The 19971-nt window shown below is 34.6% G+C and overlaps 1 protein-coding gene across 17 annotated transcripts in view; it reads left to right on the top strand.

The window, feature by feature from the left end:
- RBMS3 (RNA binding motif single stranded interacting protein 3) overlaps positions 1-19971 on the top strand; it is a gene marked incomplete at its 3' end in the record, with an annotated part of 1241782 nt that overhangs the window by 1096499 nt on the left and 125312 nt on the right. For all 17 annotated transcript variants that reach the window (XM_081071716.1, XM_081071717.1, XM_081071703.1 and 14 more), the window contains one exon: positions 14874-14980. In XM_081071716.1, the coding sequence (XP_080927842.1) occupies positions 14874-14980 (107 nt within the window). The remainder of the gene's footprint in view (positions 1-14873; positions 14981-19971) is intronic.

Here is a 19971-nt window from a genome sequence, read left to right on the forward strand (position 1 = left end):
ATTTATACTTCATGTATATTTTGATGACCATTGTAATTAACAATGCTGAGTTAGGGTGAATTTCACCTATTTAAAATTCCTTCACTCCATTTAATTTAAGGATTTAGAAGTAGCAGCTCAGACTAGAGAGGTTATCCGTAAATATACCCATTCTGTTAGAGGAAAAATTATATATGAGGGCCAGAGTATGCATAGCCTTTATTCCTTCTCTACTTCCCAAAGAATATTTTATACATGTGTTGTCTTTTTTTCCCTGATAAAGATAGTGGGTGGGCAGGGCTGCAAATGTGGAAAGAGCTGGGACAGACTGGCAACATTCTCTTTTAGAAAAAGTACTAGCAAAAGGTAAGATTAGACTCTAAATAATAAGGGGAGGAGGAAAAAAGACAGGAGTCTGTGAAGAGTGAGAAAGATCTGGGGCAAATGGGATATTCAAAGAAAGTGAAAAGAAAGAGAAAGGGGGACTTATTGATGGGATCTCCTTGCTATTTTAAGTTAGTCGGGTGGATTTGAACTGCTTTTTTTTTTCCCTTTATGTTTCTTATTGTTTTTCTTTGCATTTGATTCCATGCTGAGACTAGACCATGAAGTAAGCCAGCTTTATTAGAGTAACATAATCAGTGACAAAACATTTGCTCTACTTTCTTGGTTAATGTTACTGAAGGTACAAGAGTGAATACCTACAAAGGAAGCTGTCTTCTAATGTTTCCACTGCCATTTTCTCTTCCATTGAGACGCTGATTCCTTTGAGATTGTATTATCTCTACTTCCTCAACTCCTGTGAGCCTAATTGAAGGATATTTCCATCCTACTCCCCATTGTCACCAGATAATTGGGAGCTAGATGGAATAAAGATGACTTTCATTGATTCTTAGAATCAGTGTCCTGAGATAAGCTTTGCTCCATCACTCACATGTAAATATGAAAATATTTATTCCATTGTGGGATTTGCTATCTTTCCAAAGAAATAAAATCCAAATCTTTAGGTGCAGCAGAACAGCTATACCTTGAAACTTGGTTCTCTTCTCATGAGATGGATCTTGTCCCTGTGGGTATCTTGCTATGACCCTGGTAACCACTTGAGATACCAAATTCCCTTTTACTCTGGCACAAAAGGTGTCAGCATCGGAATCCTAGGAGCTCTCTGATCTCCTCTCACATCACCCTCCTCCTTCCTCAACTCAAGTCCCACACTTCATTGCCATTCTTCCAAAAACCTAAGTACGCACTAACCTCCGGGCATTTCTGTGTCTTTCCCTGGAATACTTTCCTTCCACATATCTCCAAAACTTACTCCTTCCTTTCCTTTAGATCTTTGTCTAGATCTTTCCATATTTCTGTATCTAAAATATCACTACCTCCCCTATCACTCTCTGCACCTTACATTGCTTTGACTATCTTTTCTCAGCATTTATTGGAAATGAAGTAATACTTACGTATTTGTTTATTGATTGGCTGTCTCTCTTAATTATAAAATAATGTCTGTGAACATCAGGGACTTTATTTCCTTCACTAGTCTAAGTCTGCAGGGTCTAGAATAATGCCTGGCACATAGTAAGTGCTCAGTAAATAATTGTTGAATGAATGTTCTTAATGTTTTCCTCCTACTGTTGAGAAAAGGCTATAATCATTCATGATTGTGATAATTGTGATAAGAAAGAAGAAGAAGGGGGCAATATGATACAGGAAGTAATATGGAATAAACTGTAGAATATCAAAGACCTGGGATTAAATCCTGGTTCCGACATTGATTATCTGTGTATACTTGCCTAATTCACCCAAATGCTCTGATCTTTAGTTTTCCATCTCAAAATGGTTTTCAACTCAAAATCGGGTTGTTTTGAGGAATAAATGTAGTAGTACACTAAAGCATCTAGCACAGTGCCAAACACATTAGAGGCTTCATTTCCAAATTGGTAACTATACAATCTGCCTTAAAAAAAGTTCATCTGTTCTTTAAAACTTACAATTTATAGCAAATCTTAAATTGCCATTTGCTTTGTTTCCATTTTTATATCTGCCAACCATGAGAATATTCTGATTTGTTTGTTTTCGTTATATTTTTGGGGGGAGAAAGGCAGGGTTTTTTCCTCCTGACCATCTAAGACCGGCCTTCTCAGAACCAACTTCCCATATGAGGAACCACATGATCGATTTTAGATATGATCCCCTTTCAGAAAACCTCCTCTCTCCTCCTTTGAAGGCCTCAGATTTAACCAAAGTTTACAGTGTGATACGTCCAGTAAGGAGATCGTTTCATTTCATTCTCATAGAGAGAGGAAGACAGATGTCGGTCTGAGGTTAGCTAACTTTCTTTAAGAGCCTCCCAAATGGAAAAAGTAGAGAATGATAGTACTTTGTCCTTTATATTATCTGGCAAATTTGACAGGGTCTCTCATAGGCTATTTCTACAAGAGTAAAACAAAGCCATGTTTTATAGTGATGTAGTATATTTAGGTCATTTTACAAAGTTGACCCTGGTAAAACAGATCATAATCCTTGTAAAAAGGACGCTCTCCTCTTACCACTTTAAGTTTTATAGTATAAAATAGAACCTTTGCACTCTCATCACTTCTGATATTCATCACTGTGATGACAGCAGAGTTTTAGGTCTATTTGCAATTGACTACACAATTCCTATGGTGAGAATAAAAGAGGCATGGCTCCAGGAAAATGGCTGTAAAAGTCATACTTTTTATATGTGCCCCAACAATATTAATGCCTAACATTTGTTTTGTGTGCTGCATGCCTCATAAAAGCTATTCTCTGGCCTATATTATTACATAATGGTCACATAATTACGCCTAATCATTCATTCACCAGACATTTACTATATGTTACTATATCCCAGGTTTGGGTTTAGTGCTCAGAGTAAAGCCATATGATCCTGTGAGTTAGAGGACAACCACGATTTATAAGTAAGTTCCAGGTATTTTAAGTGGCTGGTCCAAAGTTGCACAATGAATAAATACATGGTAAAATTGAGATATGAAAATAAAATCCATTACGAGTAAAAGGAGCCTATGATCATACCTTTTACTAAACTCAGTTTGTGAGAACTATGTCAAACATGACTTATTCCTTTCAGGAAAGCTTTTCTACATTCCTGGTTGGTGACTGCTTCAGCATGTTTTAGGTCTAATCATCATGCCCAGGAAATACATGTCGTATTCACTACAAAATCCTTACCGCTTTGGTTTTGTTTAATTTAAGTAAAAATGAACATGTTGCCACACTGCAATTACTTAGAGTACATCCAAGATGTGACTAGACACATTTGCAATACTCCTTCGGAGAGAGGGAAAAGGTGTCCTGTGCTTACTTTAAAGAAGAAACCCTTCTGTACAGACTTACTAAATATTAAATGAATTATCATGAAATGTAAAGATTCTCTTCATGCATAAATATTGGAAAACATGGCTGGGTTAGAGTGCAGTCTTGGCTTATTCAGCTGAGTGGGTGCAGAAGGGGCATTTTTTCAGTGTGCTCTGCTATTATCAGCCATGGGACAATTTTCAGTGTCTTCTGCTCTAAGGGGAATAAAGAAATAGACGAGTTTGCTAAAATTTTGTGTGTGATCTACTAGATTCCAGGAACTACATTACGCTTTGGGGATACAAAGATGAATCATACAGAGAAGTCCTACATTCAAGAGGCTTTTGAATTAGTAGAGAGTCATATAAACATGAGTGAGCTGAGGTGTTTTACACGTGCCAAGTTAGATGTCATCATGGTAGATGCATAAATAAAGAGATTGAAAATGATTTGTGATTTCTTTTATTACTTGTTTAATTACTTGTTTAGAAAGGAAATTCTTTAAGGGGTATGCCTGTATTCATTTTAATTCACTGCTTAAAGCTTTCTTGGGTAGTATGATACTTAGTTGATAGAACTATGTTTCAAATTAATTTTGAATAAATTTCAGGCAAGGGTGGATAAATAAATGAAGGTGTTAAAAATAAATTAATGGTAAGTTCTTTTTATAAGAACTTAAGGGATGGGGAAAGAATCAAGCAAGATTCTATGAAAGTGATTAACTTGGAAAAGAAAGAAGCCAGTCCAGATAGAAAGAGCAGTAGAAGCAGATTGGAAGGTGTGAATGGTCTACCCATTTTGAGTAGTCCTATAAGTGGAAATGGAAATGTGCATATTTAAGCTGATATCGGATGGTGTTTCGTGCTAAGGAGCTTGAATTTTATCCCATAAATGAACATGCAGGAAATTCACATGATACAGTTTGCATTTTAGGAAGATCTATAGGCAATTAGAATCAATATAAAATACAATTAATATTCAATCCCGATGGGAAAATTGGTACCTAAGAAAAATGGATTTGGGACAGTTACTCAAACATTCCCCTGAAGTAATCTATCCCTAAGCTGTTTTATCCCTTTGTTTCTATAACAAGAACAAATGGATATTTCATGTTAGAGCCATTTGTGTGCATTGGTTTTACACTAAACTCCTCCATACGTGGGGCTACAAAGCTATTTATTTTTCTATGACTCAGATTAATTCATCCATAGATCTTTATAGCACATATGCTCTTTAACATCTCTTTGAAAAACCCAGTTTCTAGTATCTGGGTTAAATCTATTTATCATTGATGAGTAAGTGATTCAGGGTACATGAAGCACTGGTCAAATAATCACAATTTCAATACCTTGGCTCTTGAATTAGAAAAAGATCACTCCAAGCCACTGTCCCTGTAAATGCTCCACCCACTCAAGGTGAGTTTCTCATCCCTGCTAATGCATCTAGCTTTGTTAACTGATACCTACAGTGTAACATACAGATTTCACTTTGAAATTGGAATGATATTTATTTCTACTAACTCAGTTCACTGCATTTTGGGAATTCTTTTTGCCTGTAGCACAGGAAATATATGCTTAGGAACAGCATGTGGGAAATTGAGAGATGTTTTCTTGACCTGAGTTTGAGTTCAGTTTGGGGGTGCATGTGTGTTTTCTTCCTTGGTTGAGGACCATAATACTAGGGAAGAATCCTGATGTTTTTCATTAAAAGATTCATGTTCCTTTTCCTCTTCATTTGTTTTTACATGGGACAGTTAACATGAGTCCCACATGAAATCAGAGATACACATGGAATTAGGACTTGGAATTCTTTTTTAGTTTGTTTGTTTGTTTGTTTTTTGTTTTTTTTTTCTTTTCTCAAATATGCTGGCTAGTTATAGTTAAATATGGAAATTATGGGACTCTGTACTCTCTTAAAAGAGGTAAAGGTTGTGCCCTCACTCTTCAATCCTTTAAAATTTAATTAATATAAGGAATCTTAAGTTATTTTGTCTATCTTCCTTCATTAGTTTAGTAATTTGATCAACAGATAATGAAATGTGCATTAACCCTCAGTCACTTTGTGAAGCCACGGGGCGGGTGCTACACAAAGGTGAATATGACCCAGCACCTGACTTCAATTAAATCAAATTCTCATCATAGTGGAGAACATGAAAATGTATTATGGAAATTTAATAAGGTTTAGCTGGTCCCTTACTGATAGACATTTATAAATGATAGTGCATTATAATTATGCTATGATATTGAGCAGCATTTCAAAAGGGTGATATGTGGTAATATGGAAAGCTCTTCACAGAATTAAGCTAAACAAAGAACAAAACCAACCCGCTAAGCAATAGTGCCCCTTTTGGAATTAAAAAAAAAAATGATAAATGGATTAGTAGATATATATATACAGAGGGTGCCAAAGAAAAGTGTACAAATTTTAAGAGAGGAAAAAACTGTCTTAAAATTGTAATACAATGAATGATGCTGGCATTCATTTGATTAAAGCCATCTTTGAGCATATGTCATACTACACATTGCTAACATAATTCAATTCAACTTCGAAAAATAGTATGTAGATAACATCTCTTAAAATGTGTATGGCACCCCCAGTATTTATGCATTTCCCTGGAAGGGATTATAAGAAAAGGGAGGGGTCAGTCGAAAAGAGTTCTTATGTATTTTTTTTTTTATTTTTATCCCTTGTGTAGTTTGAATTTACTAACATTATACATGTCCTGCTTCCATATATTTATTTATTTTTAATAGCAAAGGGGTATCTGCATTATACGAGCATAGCTGTTTTTTTCTTCTTTGTACCTTTTTAAAATAAAATGTGCCATGTTACACAGAATATATAGTAATCTATAAACATCCCATGCAGTATACAGAGAACTCCATCAAAGTCAAGCACCGTGCTGAAATACAGAGGAGGGAGGAATGACTCAAGACTAAACAATGGTCAATGAATACAATTCTCTTATTTTTAAAGACTTTATCTTAGAAGGCTTTTTCTTTATGTCTTGTCTTCCAACCACACAAGGTGCCCCAATTTGTAGCTGGGTATGTAAGTCAGTTGTAGGTAAGTCAGTTGATGCTTCTTGGAACTGCTGGTACTTTCCACTTTCTTTGTGTCCAAATATGTATTCATTCAGCACAAATAACTTTTCAGTCATATTTCCCTATAAAATGAAACAAATTTAACCTTCAATACATACTTTGTGTGCCATCTACTTGAAACATTAGTTTTCCCTGTTAATGTTATCCCCCTTATGTAGTTTGGATTTTATTTTTTTAATAATCTTTTCCTAAATAAAAAGAATTATCAGAGACGGATTAACAGAAGAAATATGCTGTTTTAATGCTTAAAACAGGAAAATGAGTTTGAGATAATTACTTAGATCATAATAGGATTTATCAAAATGTGGTTTTCTCCATCAAGTGTCTAGGCAAACAGCTGTCCTCTGCTTTTATTATCAGTGCGGGTCGTCTTCCTTTTCTATAAGGCTGTTGCCCCTGGTAGGGAATTATATTTGAAACTAAATATAAGCATGAATCCATTACTGGGGGTTAAAACTGGGAATGTACGTGCAAATTATACTTTCTTTGAAATCTGTTATTAACTTTTTATTTATTTCCACACTTTGGGTTTACATTCCTTTGCTCGTTTTGGCCTAAATGACAGGGGTCAACATGTGTCTGACAGTTGTAAATATAACCCATATAATTTGTCTATTCTGTTAAAACAAACTATTATTAGAGTGGCAACAGAAATCAACTTTGGAGATCCCATTGGTTGTTTAGTTTTCAGTTCGAATTCTAATCTGTGGGTAGACAACCACTGCAATCATATCTTAATGAATACTCAATTTTTTTCTTCCATCTCAAAATCATGAAGTCGATCCCAAAAACTGTTTAAAATTCATTTCCGTTTACCTCTGATGATAAAGAAGGTAGAAAGTAAGTGGATGGAGAGAGAAATTCAGAGAATACGGTTCTCAGAATGAGAGTGCCACTAGCAACCACAATTTAGCTGGGAATTCATTTCACTTTTATTCTCCTTATTGACAAAAAGAAGGGTTTGAATTAAATAAATTTTAGGATCACATGACACAGAGGCTATATATATATATATATATATATATATATATATATATATATACCTTCCAGGCTGGAAGTTGATTATAACTAAGAACTACTCGAATAACTACACCTCAATTATTATAGCATACAAAACATAATTAAATGGTAAAGAGGTCTCTAGAAATTGAAAGGGAATGTAATCAAATAGCTCACTTTACCATGTGCAAAAGGTTTTCTAACTCCAAAATAGAATTTTGTGTTGTAACTTTCAAGTAACATTTGCCATGAAATTCTGGTTTAAATTTGGGACTAAATGGTATTAGCTCTACATCTAGGAAGATACATGGCAAGATAAATGATAGATGATAGATAGATTGATAGATAGATAGATAGATAGATAGATAGATAGATAGATAGATAGATAGATAGATAGAGATAGATAGATAGATAGATAGATAGATAGATAGATAGATAGATAGATAGATAAAGATATCACACACATATTCACATACACATATACTGCGGGGGTGCCAAAAAATGTGTACACATTTTAAGATATTATTTTTAAATGTATATACTTTATTTTGGCACCCCTCTGTATATATGCATAAGAAGTTTATCATGTATAGGGTTTATGTGGAAGAGAACATAACAAATCATTTGCAGATAAATCAGGGACTTTGTCTGCAAACTTTCTTGGATGTAACAGAAAAGAGTATTTGGAATAAGTCTGGGAAAATAAGGACATGGTTCTAGCATAAAATTAGCAAGACATATGCTTATATTGACTTTTTACATTGGCATTCTTTATATCAAATCAATACAGACTACTTCAGTCTGCATATGAAAGAAAATAAGTAATGCCTGTTGGCATAAGACAGCAGGAAGTTTAAGGATTGTGGCAAACTGTTACAAGTGCTAAAAGGAGTTCAAATCTATTGTTGTAAAGCTGCCACTTTTCAACTTCAGTTGTGTATGGCACCAGGTATTCTAAAAGTATTTCAACTAAATCCTATCATTGTGTCCATCTCATTCATTCATATTTTCATTCAGCAAACATGTGATGAAAGCCTGTTTTTTAGTCAGACCAAATAACACTTGATATCAATCTTTCATGGGCTCATTCGTGATCTGGCAGATGGTACAGGGGGCAGGGGAGCTATGCATGTAAACTGTGAAGTTTGAAAACTCTGTGCAGTATTGGACATGATTTCTAAACTGGAAGATTTTCTATGACTATAGTGCCAGAAGTTGACATCCATTCTGTGCTCCTAAAATATCTATTTGTGTCTCTACGATAGCATCATTAGAGTGCCTTTTACTTGTCTTTCTCCCCCTCTGGACTATGACCATTTTGCCAGGTGCAAAGGCCACGGTTATGTAATATATATCATATACTGAAGAGATTTGAGTTATTTTAAAAAACTGAATGAATTTGTTAAGATATTTCTGAGTTTGATTAACATCCTTCAATTCGTTGTCAGCTTTTAATCATTAGTATAAAGATTTTCACCATTCAAGTCGTTCTAAATAGCACAAAAATAGTTTGAGGGTTTTTAAAGCTTGTTTTATTTTTTTAATTGAAAACTAATTCACATGTACATAAAAAGGTAGTTCCCAGATAAAAATGTTATCACATTTTAACTTACAGTTCTTGAAATTCTTTTTTTTAAATTCCTTTATCTTATGACTCTGAGATGTTATAAGCTCACCTGCTTTTGTTGTCATTATCTTCTCCAACCAGCTCCTTCCAAACCACCTTTATTCCTTTTTTTTCTGAAATAAGGTTTATAATTTATCTGACGTGAGAAACTTTTTAATTTAATATTTAAACCACCAGACCTGTATGCTATGATAATAAAGAGATATATTTTAAAACCATCACCACAATCCAATATAAATAGAATTTTTTAAATTCACTGATAAAAATGGGAAATGTTCAACTTCTTTAAAGGAATTCTGCAATCTGTAGACATTAGCTAAAATCAATGTCAATATCTACTTGTAGAATATAATGTCAGAGAACATTCTTAATGGTTCATAAAATGGAAGATATGTTATTTTTAGTAGCAAATCAAAAAATATATATATTTTACATTAATTTTGCTAAGCAAAATATTTATTGTTGATTTTTGTTTGTACGTTTGCGTCAAACAGCAAGTCCTGCAATCATTATACTATCTTATCAGTTTGTGCATTGGATGTTTCACATGTAATACTAAGTTTGGAAGAGTATGAATACTCCACTAAGCAAGCAAACAGTAATTACTCCTTCATAATTACCATGCAACTTTATTGCAACACATTGTTATAATTATATTTTAAATACTCCCCATTTACATGATAGACCATAATATCTTCTAGCACATTACAATCTGTGGCTTTTAACTGCATCTCACTTCCACAAATGCGTCTTTTTCATTTAGTCTCTTTTTTAACTACTGTTAAAAGAGACTAAACAGAATTAATTGGCACCATAATGCGGCAATAAGGAAATTGTAGACAATACAATATTTCTGTGCTACTGAAATTATCTCATTACTCGGAGGATTCATGTTTAACATTAAAATGTAGTCCTTCTTCTGTTAAGGACCAGTCATGTTTCTCAAACTTTAGTGTGACACTAGCTACCTGGAGATCTGGTTCAAATGCAGATTTTGATTCAGTAAGTCTAGGGAAGGGCCCAAGATTCTGTATTTCTAATGGGCTCCCAGTGCTGCTGGTCCTTGGACTCAGTTTGAATAGCGTTACTTTTGAGCATTATGTATACCTATGTGGAAAATGCAATTAACAATACGCACACATAGCTACATATAAACTTCACCCTGTTCTCTGCTATAATCACTTTCCACCTTCAAGCCTGGAAATTAATCGCTACTGTCTAAGGACTTCATACAAACAAAAACAGCATTCAACCTATGAACGTCTGCCAAGTAAGCACTAGGAAATTTCACTACTCTGAAGTGAAGTCAAAGGCTTCCCAAAGAACGTGCATGACATTTGAGCTACATTCTGAAGGTTGATTAGTAGTTTGCCAGGTGGACGGTGTGTGTGGGGGCGCGGGTAGTGGAATGATGGGAAAGGAAATTCCAGGCAGGAGGAAGGTATGATAAAAGATAAGATTAAGAGGCCAAATTCTTATCTTCTAATCAAGGTGTTTGAACTTTATCTTATGGTACTTAGAAATCATCTAATCACTAGAAGATTATATAAATTTTAACTCACCTAATTTACTAATGTTTTTTCTTCCACTTTCAATGAAATAAATATACTACCTTGTGAAACCAACAATCAAAATGATGCTCCTGGAATTCAAAGATAATATTATGAATACGTCTGTCTTTTTTCAATGACATGTTTGAAAATTTGTTTCTGGGGTTTTATTTTTTAATTCATTTAGTAATATATTGTGGTCCTATCTTTTCTCCATTATAATCATCTTCAAATTAGTAAAGTAACAGCACTTGTTTCTACTTAGCAACAACAGTAAATATAAATAAGTCATTGTCAATATCCATAGCTTAATGGCGGCTTCTGAAGTTCCCTGAATATCAGGGTGGCTAAGATATGAGACTTCTGAGACACAAACACAGTTCACGTTGAAAGAAAATCTTCGTTGAAAGAAAATCTCACTCCATGACTTTTTAAGTTTCTTAGTGGTAAAAATAATTTTTTGAAAGTTATCTTTTCAATAATGGAAGCCTTGAAGGTAGATTTAAAATCCAGAATCTTATAGTTGATCTATATTTTATCCTTAGCAAGCTAGCATTTGTTATTTGGTAATTTTGTCGCAAGGATGCTTTTACAAAATTTTTTGATACCAGTGGGTAGAAGAAATCCTAAGGTTAACAATTTGTTTGGGGCCTTTACTTTTCCTGTCAATGCTGTCCTCCTAATTCTATAGCTTCCAAGGTTTCATAGAAAACTTTAAAATAAATATGTATGTGTGTGTGTATACATATGATAAACAAATAAATAATAAATATTTGTGTATATACATATACACACATATATAGCAGGTGCCAAAAAAAAATGTATACACAAATTTAGAAAGGAAAAAAACTATATTAAAACTGTGATACTCAGTATATACTGATAACCAAAGATGAGTATAAGGTATGTATATACATTTTTTGGCACCCCCATTATATATCAATTCCCTTGTTTACGTAAATGCATGCTATATACATATATTTATTATATATATTTAATATGTATTTAATATGTATATATATAATATATGTATTTAATACATATATTTAAACTAAGAATTGGGAAATCCCTGCATTGTTAGGTATGCAAATACAAATACGTAATTGTCTTAGGGAGAGCAAACTAAAGGTAGAAACTACCTCTTCAACAAAGAAAAATTTCCTGGAACCTGACTCTAGAACATTTATTGTTTAACACTTTAACATAGCTTCTGGGGAAGGGAAAAACTCAATAAAATCTATTGTTGTGTGGATGGCACAATACTTTCCCTCGTAGTAGAATACAGCGTTAATGGATTTAAACTACCATTAGAACTCTTGCAATTGAGTGACAAAAAATATATATTAATAATAATTGAGAAAAACAAAACAAAACAGGAAAAGGTTACATTCATCTTAGGTAATTGCATGTTATCACACATAACAGTAAGATGACCTGCATCATTCTCAGGGGATAATGAAAGCCAAACGTTGGTAATGGCTCAGGAGGGGGACCTACGATGTAGTGGCCAGATGGTCCAATGACAACCTGTAGTCAGCAAGAACCATTTTGGAAACCCAGATCCTCTCCATGAGCAAAACTTCTTTTTGTCATTCTTGGAGTACAGTCACAAGTTCCGTAGCCAAACCACCATGAAGTTAAAATGGAACAGAGTTTATGAAAATGAAGCCCACTTGATTAAACACTGTGAACTCTGACTCTGACAAGTCATTAGGCTTCACAACTGATGACTGGCAGTGGCTAATGAGAGACGCTAAAGAGATAATGGTAGTTGTAGCTGATGTGGAGTTAGTATTTGTGTATGTACCATACAATGTTTTAGGACCTCACCATGCATCAATTCATTTAATCCCAATGTCAGTTTTTGAGGCAGGTAACATTATCATCTCCATCTTAAACACAAGGAAAATGAATCACAGAAATGCTGTTTGTTTTTTTGTTTTGTTTTGTTTTAAGTATCTTAAAACACTTAAAATGACTTTGTCACTGTCTTGTAACTAGTGAGTCAGTGAGCCAGTCCTCAAACCCAGGCAGCAGACTACTCCTCCTAATAATTGATTGCACCCAAAGTTTGTGTTAAAGCCTACAGGAATATGAATGTCCTAAAGAGGAGCCACTGTCATAGTGTATATATTACTGAAACTAGTATGCTATGTGCACTAAAATAATCTGTTTTAGGAGACAATAAAGAAAAGCCTACTTCAGACAGTAGAAAGTGTGACTAATGGAAGTCATTTTACAAGAGGCATAAAAGGTAGAATCTACAATTCTTTATAGCGGGGAATTAAGATATTTCCATATTTGGTGCTACTGCCAGTGATAAACTCACATGTTAACATGACTGGCTCATTTGAATGAATGGATGAACCTTGAATCTACAATGTCAAGGAAGAAAATATTCTATAGTGAGGAATGATTTTATATATATGTATATATATATATATATGTATATATATATATATATACACACACACACACACACACACATACACACACACGCACTTTAAATATCACGGGAAATTTTCTTATGCATAGAATGTTGGGGTCCAGTGATTGCATTTCCCCTTTTGGTTTTTCATCTAGAAAAGAATTTAGAATAGTTCTAATGTGATGGATTCCATAATATATATATATATATATTTTTTTTTTGATTCAACCAAATTAGTAAATGCACTAAACCTAGCTAGGAATGAGAATGGGGAGGAATGGGTGTTGGGATTATCTATTAAGATAATAACACTATATAACAATTACTAAATCTTAGGCCATGAAACAATAAAAATTTATTTAGTTCACACATTGTGAGATGGCTTTGCCTGATGTCACCTGGGTTTATCCATTTTTCTGTGATCAATTGCACATTTTCTATGTACCCCAGCTGATTTTAGATGAGCTCACTCAAGTGTCTGGGTAGGGGCTGGTCATTGGATAATCTACTTTGGCCTTGGCTGGGATGGTAGGGATGACTCATCCACGTTTGTATCTCATCCTCCTGCAGGCTAGGCTGAGCACATTCACATAGCCATGCAGAGAAGCAAAAGGAGCAAACCCCAGTGCTTAAAAACATTTCAAGCATCTACTTATGTCGTATTTGCTAATATCTCATTAGACAAAGCAATTCACATGGGGTCAGACCAAGAGTCAGAATGAGAGGGGTTAACAATACTACATGAAAAAAGGAAAGAATACAGGGAAGGGTAAAGAATTAAGACCACTGATACAATAAATTTTCAGCAGAACACATTTTTTCCTAGGGTATGGGGGGAGGAAGGGCTCCATTTTGGTTTTCAGACTATAAACTTACAAATTAATATTTGGTTTATTCGAGACAATAAACTAACAAAAAAAGCCTTTCAGCCTTGTTAATACATCGATCGAATTTGTTAGGCCAATGTGGCGGTTTTCAAACCCATTCCCTTAATCTGTTTTAAATATATGTGTGTAGTAATAACAAGTAGCAGTTCTTTCAAATCAAGTAGGGTTGTGGAGAGGGTGTCAATTCTTAAAGGATAATCTTTGTTCTTATACTTTAAACAGATTGTCATTTCGCAATGTCATTGTTGGAAGAAAAGTTCTGTCATACTTTAGTTTGAGTCACTTTTTCGTAGGAAATAAGTTTACATAAGTTACCCAGCACCACCATATTTCACCCCAGTCCACAATTCTTTTGCTAGGACCATACCCTTTGGCTATATTTTATCATGTGGGTTCACTTAATATTAAATAATTAGTCCCCTGGGATTCTGACTAGTTTTACTGGGAAATTGGAGTCAGCAATTAATTTCTAGCCTTTATGAAATTGCAGAGGATAATGAGAACAAATAGCTAATTTAGTTGCAATTAGTAAAATAGCTCCCTTTGTAGAAAGAAGCCCCTAAGTATCTCTTTCCAAAATAGAATCCTACAGTTTCTACTATGAAAACAGTTGATTTGAGGGAGAAATATTTATCCAAGCACAAATACTTGTTATGAATATGTTTCTAATGTAACTAGAAGGGGTCGATACTTGCCTCTTTACTTCTAAGGCAAGTTCACATTTGGCTTCCACTGATTATTTTTTCAACAATATGTGTTATATGCTTTTATGGTCTGCCAGTACTTTTTTGAAGCCCAGTTAGAACCGCAGCCAACAGAGTTGAGACTAAAAGGGGGCCAAATATCTCTCCAGAAGCAAGACTACTTCAAAAGATATGCATTACAAAGCCCTACTGTGACTCAAATAATCACTTATTTTTAAGAGGGATTTGCTAATGTAGAATTGGTTTCTTATCTTCCCAGCCCCTAGTGAGCCTTTACTGTGCAAATTCGCTGATGGAGGACAAAAGAAGAGACAGAATCAAAGCAAATACACCCAGAATGGAAGGCCTTGGCCCAGGGAAGGAGAGGTGAGTCCTGACTGACTTGTATTCAGAATCTTGGCAGCAAACATCCCTCAGAAGGGCAGCAAGACAGACACTTGGGGCCATTATGAAATTGGGTCTTATGGAAAACCAAATGGCTTCAAATGGGGAAAATGAGCAGGCCTATATTAATGTGCTCATGATAAAATCAATTGAGGAGGAGGATACGACATCCAAAATGACCTCAGTTTTGCACTACACTAAGTCTTCTGTCTTTAACCAAACTTGAACCTGATAGGCCCTCACAGAAAGACTTACAAAGAATTGATCTGTAATTGTACAATAGTTATAAAAGAGGTATGACTACTTAAGGAAATATTTTCGATAAAATAAATAGTGAAAGTTGAATGTTTGTGTTTTGAAAAAAGCAAACAAAAATTTAGATGTATTTCATTCTACCATTGAGATGTTCTATATGCACATGTATGTGTATTTATGCATATGCCCATATATTCATAAATGTGTTGACTGTTTTATATATGTATATATCAATATAAAATAGGACATTTTCTGTTGGTCAAGGAGAAAAAAAAATTGATACCCATAGGGTTTTCTTTTTGACAACAAGGAGAAAAGCATGTAACGTAATTATTCATTTACCTTCCTGACACAAAATGGTGGAAAAAACAAGCTTAAGGATACAATGCCCCTTGGAATGGATTTCTTTTGGTTATTTTTATTGTAAGAAGACAAAGAAAAGGTGTCTGGACTTCTAAAAGGTCTTTTTATTCTTTGTGAAATGGAATGAAGTTGTTTGAATGACTTGAATAAATGCCATTTTGTACCAAGGCCATAATTTCAACAGAAGAGCTTTATTTAGTATTTCTATTCAAAGCATCTACTTTGTCCATTTATCATTTGAGAGGCATCCTACTTGATGTGGCATTTTATACTTTCAGCACTGAGAGAACAGTTGTAAGGAAAGAAAGGAGGGTGGAATTTTTCTCAGTAAAACCTTCAGCTGTTTTTCAGTCTCTAAGACTGTTGTCTGTTTTGAGTATTTCCATGCAGGTCTCAAAACCCATCTTAAAGAATATAGTTGTGTTCAAGTACTGTAACTCATTACCTTAAGACATGAAAAAGAGCCTCACCATTAAGTGCTTGAAGCTAATAAAAAAGGGGCAAGAGTTTCAATAGTCTTAACTTTAGAAAGGCAGTTTATGTTATGTGCAAAAGAGGAAGAGGGAAGGGAACGACCTATGTTTTTTTAACTTGCAGTTTAGTGATCATCGGGTTGTTTTAATGCCCCCAGAAAACAGCTGATTTCTGATAGCACTCATTATCACATTGGTCCCATACCAAACATCCAGAGACCAGAAAGACTCGTTTGATCTTTTAAATTTGTCTGGGTCAAATGCCCACTAATTAGAGAGATTAATGGATCACAGACCATTACCCAAAAGTCTCAAGACTGGATTAGGTAATTTAGCACCAGTGACTGAAATGTCGGTTCTTGTCTTCTTAAGAACCTGTGATATTACATTCACAAAATAGATGCCAGTTGCAGCACAGCATCTCACCTGAGGCTACATTTCTTAGAAATCAAACCAATAAACATAAAACAAATGTAGAGTTAGAACTGCCACCCTGCTACTGTTAACAGAGTCTAGGTCTTTGGGTTTAGAGCATGATAAAGAAAGAACATATGTGTTATTGTCATGGAAACATTGTGGAGTCAAGTTTAGGGCCCAGAACACCTTATAATTTAAATGTAGATTTTAAAAGTATATTCTTACTCTTTGTTTTCAAGTTGCTTTTGAAGAGCTATAGATTTTCCTGTTGAAGTATGAAAATCAAGGGGCCTTAATAAATTTATCTGTGACCAATAAAAATATAGTGTGTGTAGACATAGTCAGAGAAAAGAAATCAGGAAAATGAATGATGTGCACTAAAAATACGCTTCTCAAATCTCTTGGTCTTGAGATGAGCACATTAATTTTTACAACTTTATTGTGACCTTAGAAGTAGACACACCAAGAAGACTGGATAACTTTGTGTTATCATCATATGTTTTTCACTTCTATTTCCCCTTGCATTGTACTTGCTAGAGTAAATTAAAGTATATTAGCATAGATGATAAAGTATGACATAATGTAAATTAATCTTATGTAAGTAATATTTAATTCATGTTATATGCCAGTAAATTCTAATTATTGCATTTAATTGTTTCTAAGATACACATTTTGTTGTTGTTTTCCCACATTTTAACAGTTCTGGAATTCATTCTCCTCATATAATCAATGGCATTATTACAAGATAATTTACTTTCGCTACTGTTAGTCACCTGGGGGTACTACCTACATTTTCTGCAAGGTCTATAACCACACTGATTGCATGAATTGAAACTCTAACCAAAGCAGGGGTTGTGGGTCAGATCCTTAGGGGAAATTTTGTGTCCCCTTCTTTCATCCAGTGTTAAGATTGAGACTTGCAACTTCCCTTGAAGTCCATTTCTGATGAATCGTTGTGTTTTTCACTTACCTCAAGCCTTTTGACATCTCAACTTATAAGGAGATCATTTTGGATAATTGTTTTACTCGTTTGCCTTGTCATACAGTTGACTCTTAAACAACACGGGTTTGAACTGCACAAGTCCACTTGTATGCATTTTTTTTTCAATAAATATATAGTCGGCTCTCCATATACCTATGCTTCCCATCCACAAATTCAACCAACCAACCACCAATGAAAAACAGTATTTTTTGATCCACAGTTGGACTCCACAGATGTGGAGGATCAAGTGTATGTATTTTCGATGCCATTTTATATAAGGGTTTTGAGCATCTGTGGATTTTGGTATCTGGGGCTGAGGGGAGGGGCGGAGGGGTCATGGAACTAATATCCCGTGGATACCCAGGTAAGTTTTGGGGGAGTCAAACATTATATGTGAATTTTTGACTGCTTGGGATTTAGCACCTCAACCCCTGTGTAGTTTAAGAGTCAACTGCATAAAAGAATGGGAAAGCTTTCAATCATTGTTGTCTTAAATAAAATGAAAGATAAATTAGATTTTGCTCCTTCAGAATTTGAGATAATAGCACAGATTGAGGCTGATAATTACCTTTCCCCTTTCTTGAAAATCAGATAAAAATGACAATGTGAAAAGGATTTCTGATGAAATGCTGAAAATACAAAACCAGTGGATTACAAGCTACCTTAAACATGACAATTGATAGGCTAATTAAAATTTTAATTTAAAATTTAATTTAAAGCTGTTTTCTTCTTGGTGGCATTTTGATAATAGTTCTTTTACCATAATTTGGCTACATGTGTTTCTTTACCAAAAAAAAATTAATACCGAAAACTGTATACCCATAAATTAGTGTAAATTAGTGAGGTTTTGAAGTACAAATGTATGCTGGTAGATACGATTTTTTTGCCTGAGTGAAAAACACAGGGATATTTTAATGTTATTAACTAATTCTCAAATGACAACCAGAACTGTGAGAAGAATGATCAGGGATTGACGCTATTAGGCCTCTCTTTCCTGGTGCTCTATCATTCTTATCATTTTGTTTCTTAATACAGCAGTTCTGAATCCCTTTGGTCTCTGTCCCTTTGTGCTCTTAAAAATTATTATTTATCAGTTCATTAGGAAAACAATAAACCCACCACATGTTAACAAAAATAGTGTATTTTTATGGAAAATACTATATTTTTCAAAGCAAAGACAAGTATTATACTTTTGAGAAGAATAGCATTGTTTTACACTTATGCAAATCACTTTATCATCTGACTTAGTAAAAGATGACCAGATTTGCATCTACTTCAGTATTTGATCTGCTGTCGAACGCTGTTCGATTTAAGCATATGAAGAAAGTCCAGCTTCACATAGACATGCCATTTAAAAGGGGAGGACCTCTGGATTTCCCAAAAGGATCTCAGAAACCCTTAAGTGTCATTAGACCACACATTGAGAACTGTTCTACAGAAGCTCGAGCCAAGGAGAGGTGGAGAGTCAGCTTCCATATGCAGAAGAGCCATACAGCTTGTTAAAACATTAAAATATATCTGTATCATTTGGTACATAACTACTGGCACTGGTTTATCAGTGCAACCCCACTGCCACTCTCGTGCCTCCTTCAAGACCTCTCATGATCCAGCAAGAATGGGGTGCTGGCGGACACAGCAGGAGTTCCCCAGGATCCTACTGTAGTGTTTAGATTCTGATTGGCTAGCGCTTATCCCATACTAGTTGAAAAATGTTTTAATGTTACTCCTAGTTCAGCAATGGTCTCACTTTATCATCACTATGATTCTCATGGCATTGCATTGGCCAGATATTCGATTCCATCTGAGGCTATATTCTCAGTTTTTACTTGAGGCAATATGTTGTCAAAATTGGTCTTGTTAGTGCTTCCCCAAAGGACTGCTCTGGAATCAGGAATGCATAAAAGCAGTCCAGAAATATATCAGCAACATGAAGAGGAACTCCTGTTGCTTCTTCCTACATATCCAAAGAATGGATTTCCAATGACTAACAAAATGCCACCAAATTTGTTTGGACTCTATACCTCAAATAATAACAGCTGACCAAGAAACATTCCACTGTGTTGTAAAGATAATTGGATCAAATCCAAGGATGGATTTTTCTACTATGATGATGAGAATCACTCAAAAATTAAAATTCCATTATGTTCACTTTTGCTGTGACTAGTCTTTGGGTTTCCTTCAGAATTTTCAATATCAGTAAATGGTAAGTTTGAAATCACAGAAGATGGTGCTATTTCGCCAAATTTTCATGCTGGGATATTATTCTTAAATAGTGCAAATATTATACACAAAACATTTTTCACTGCTTTCACTAATCTAGCTTAAAAAGGCTCTGCTAGAGCCCTATATTAATTGAGTCATTAAATGTCAGTGATAACAATTGCTTTGGGAATTGTACTTCCAAGAAATAATATGTTGGCCACAGACACAAACAAGAGACATGGCAAATGAACCAGAAGTAACCCAACAAAGTTATCAGATGT

Source organism: Rhinolophus hipposideros, assembly GCF_964194185.1.
Source record: "Rhinolophus hipposideros genome assembly, chromosome: 14".
NCBI lineage: Eukaryota > Metazoa > Chordata > Mammalia > Chiroptera > Rhinolophidae > Rhinolophus > Rhinolophus hipposideros.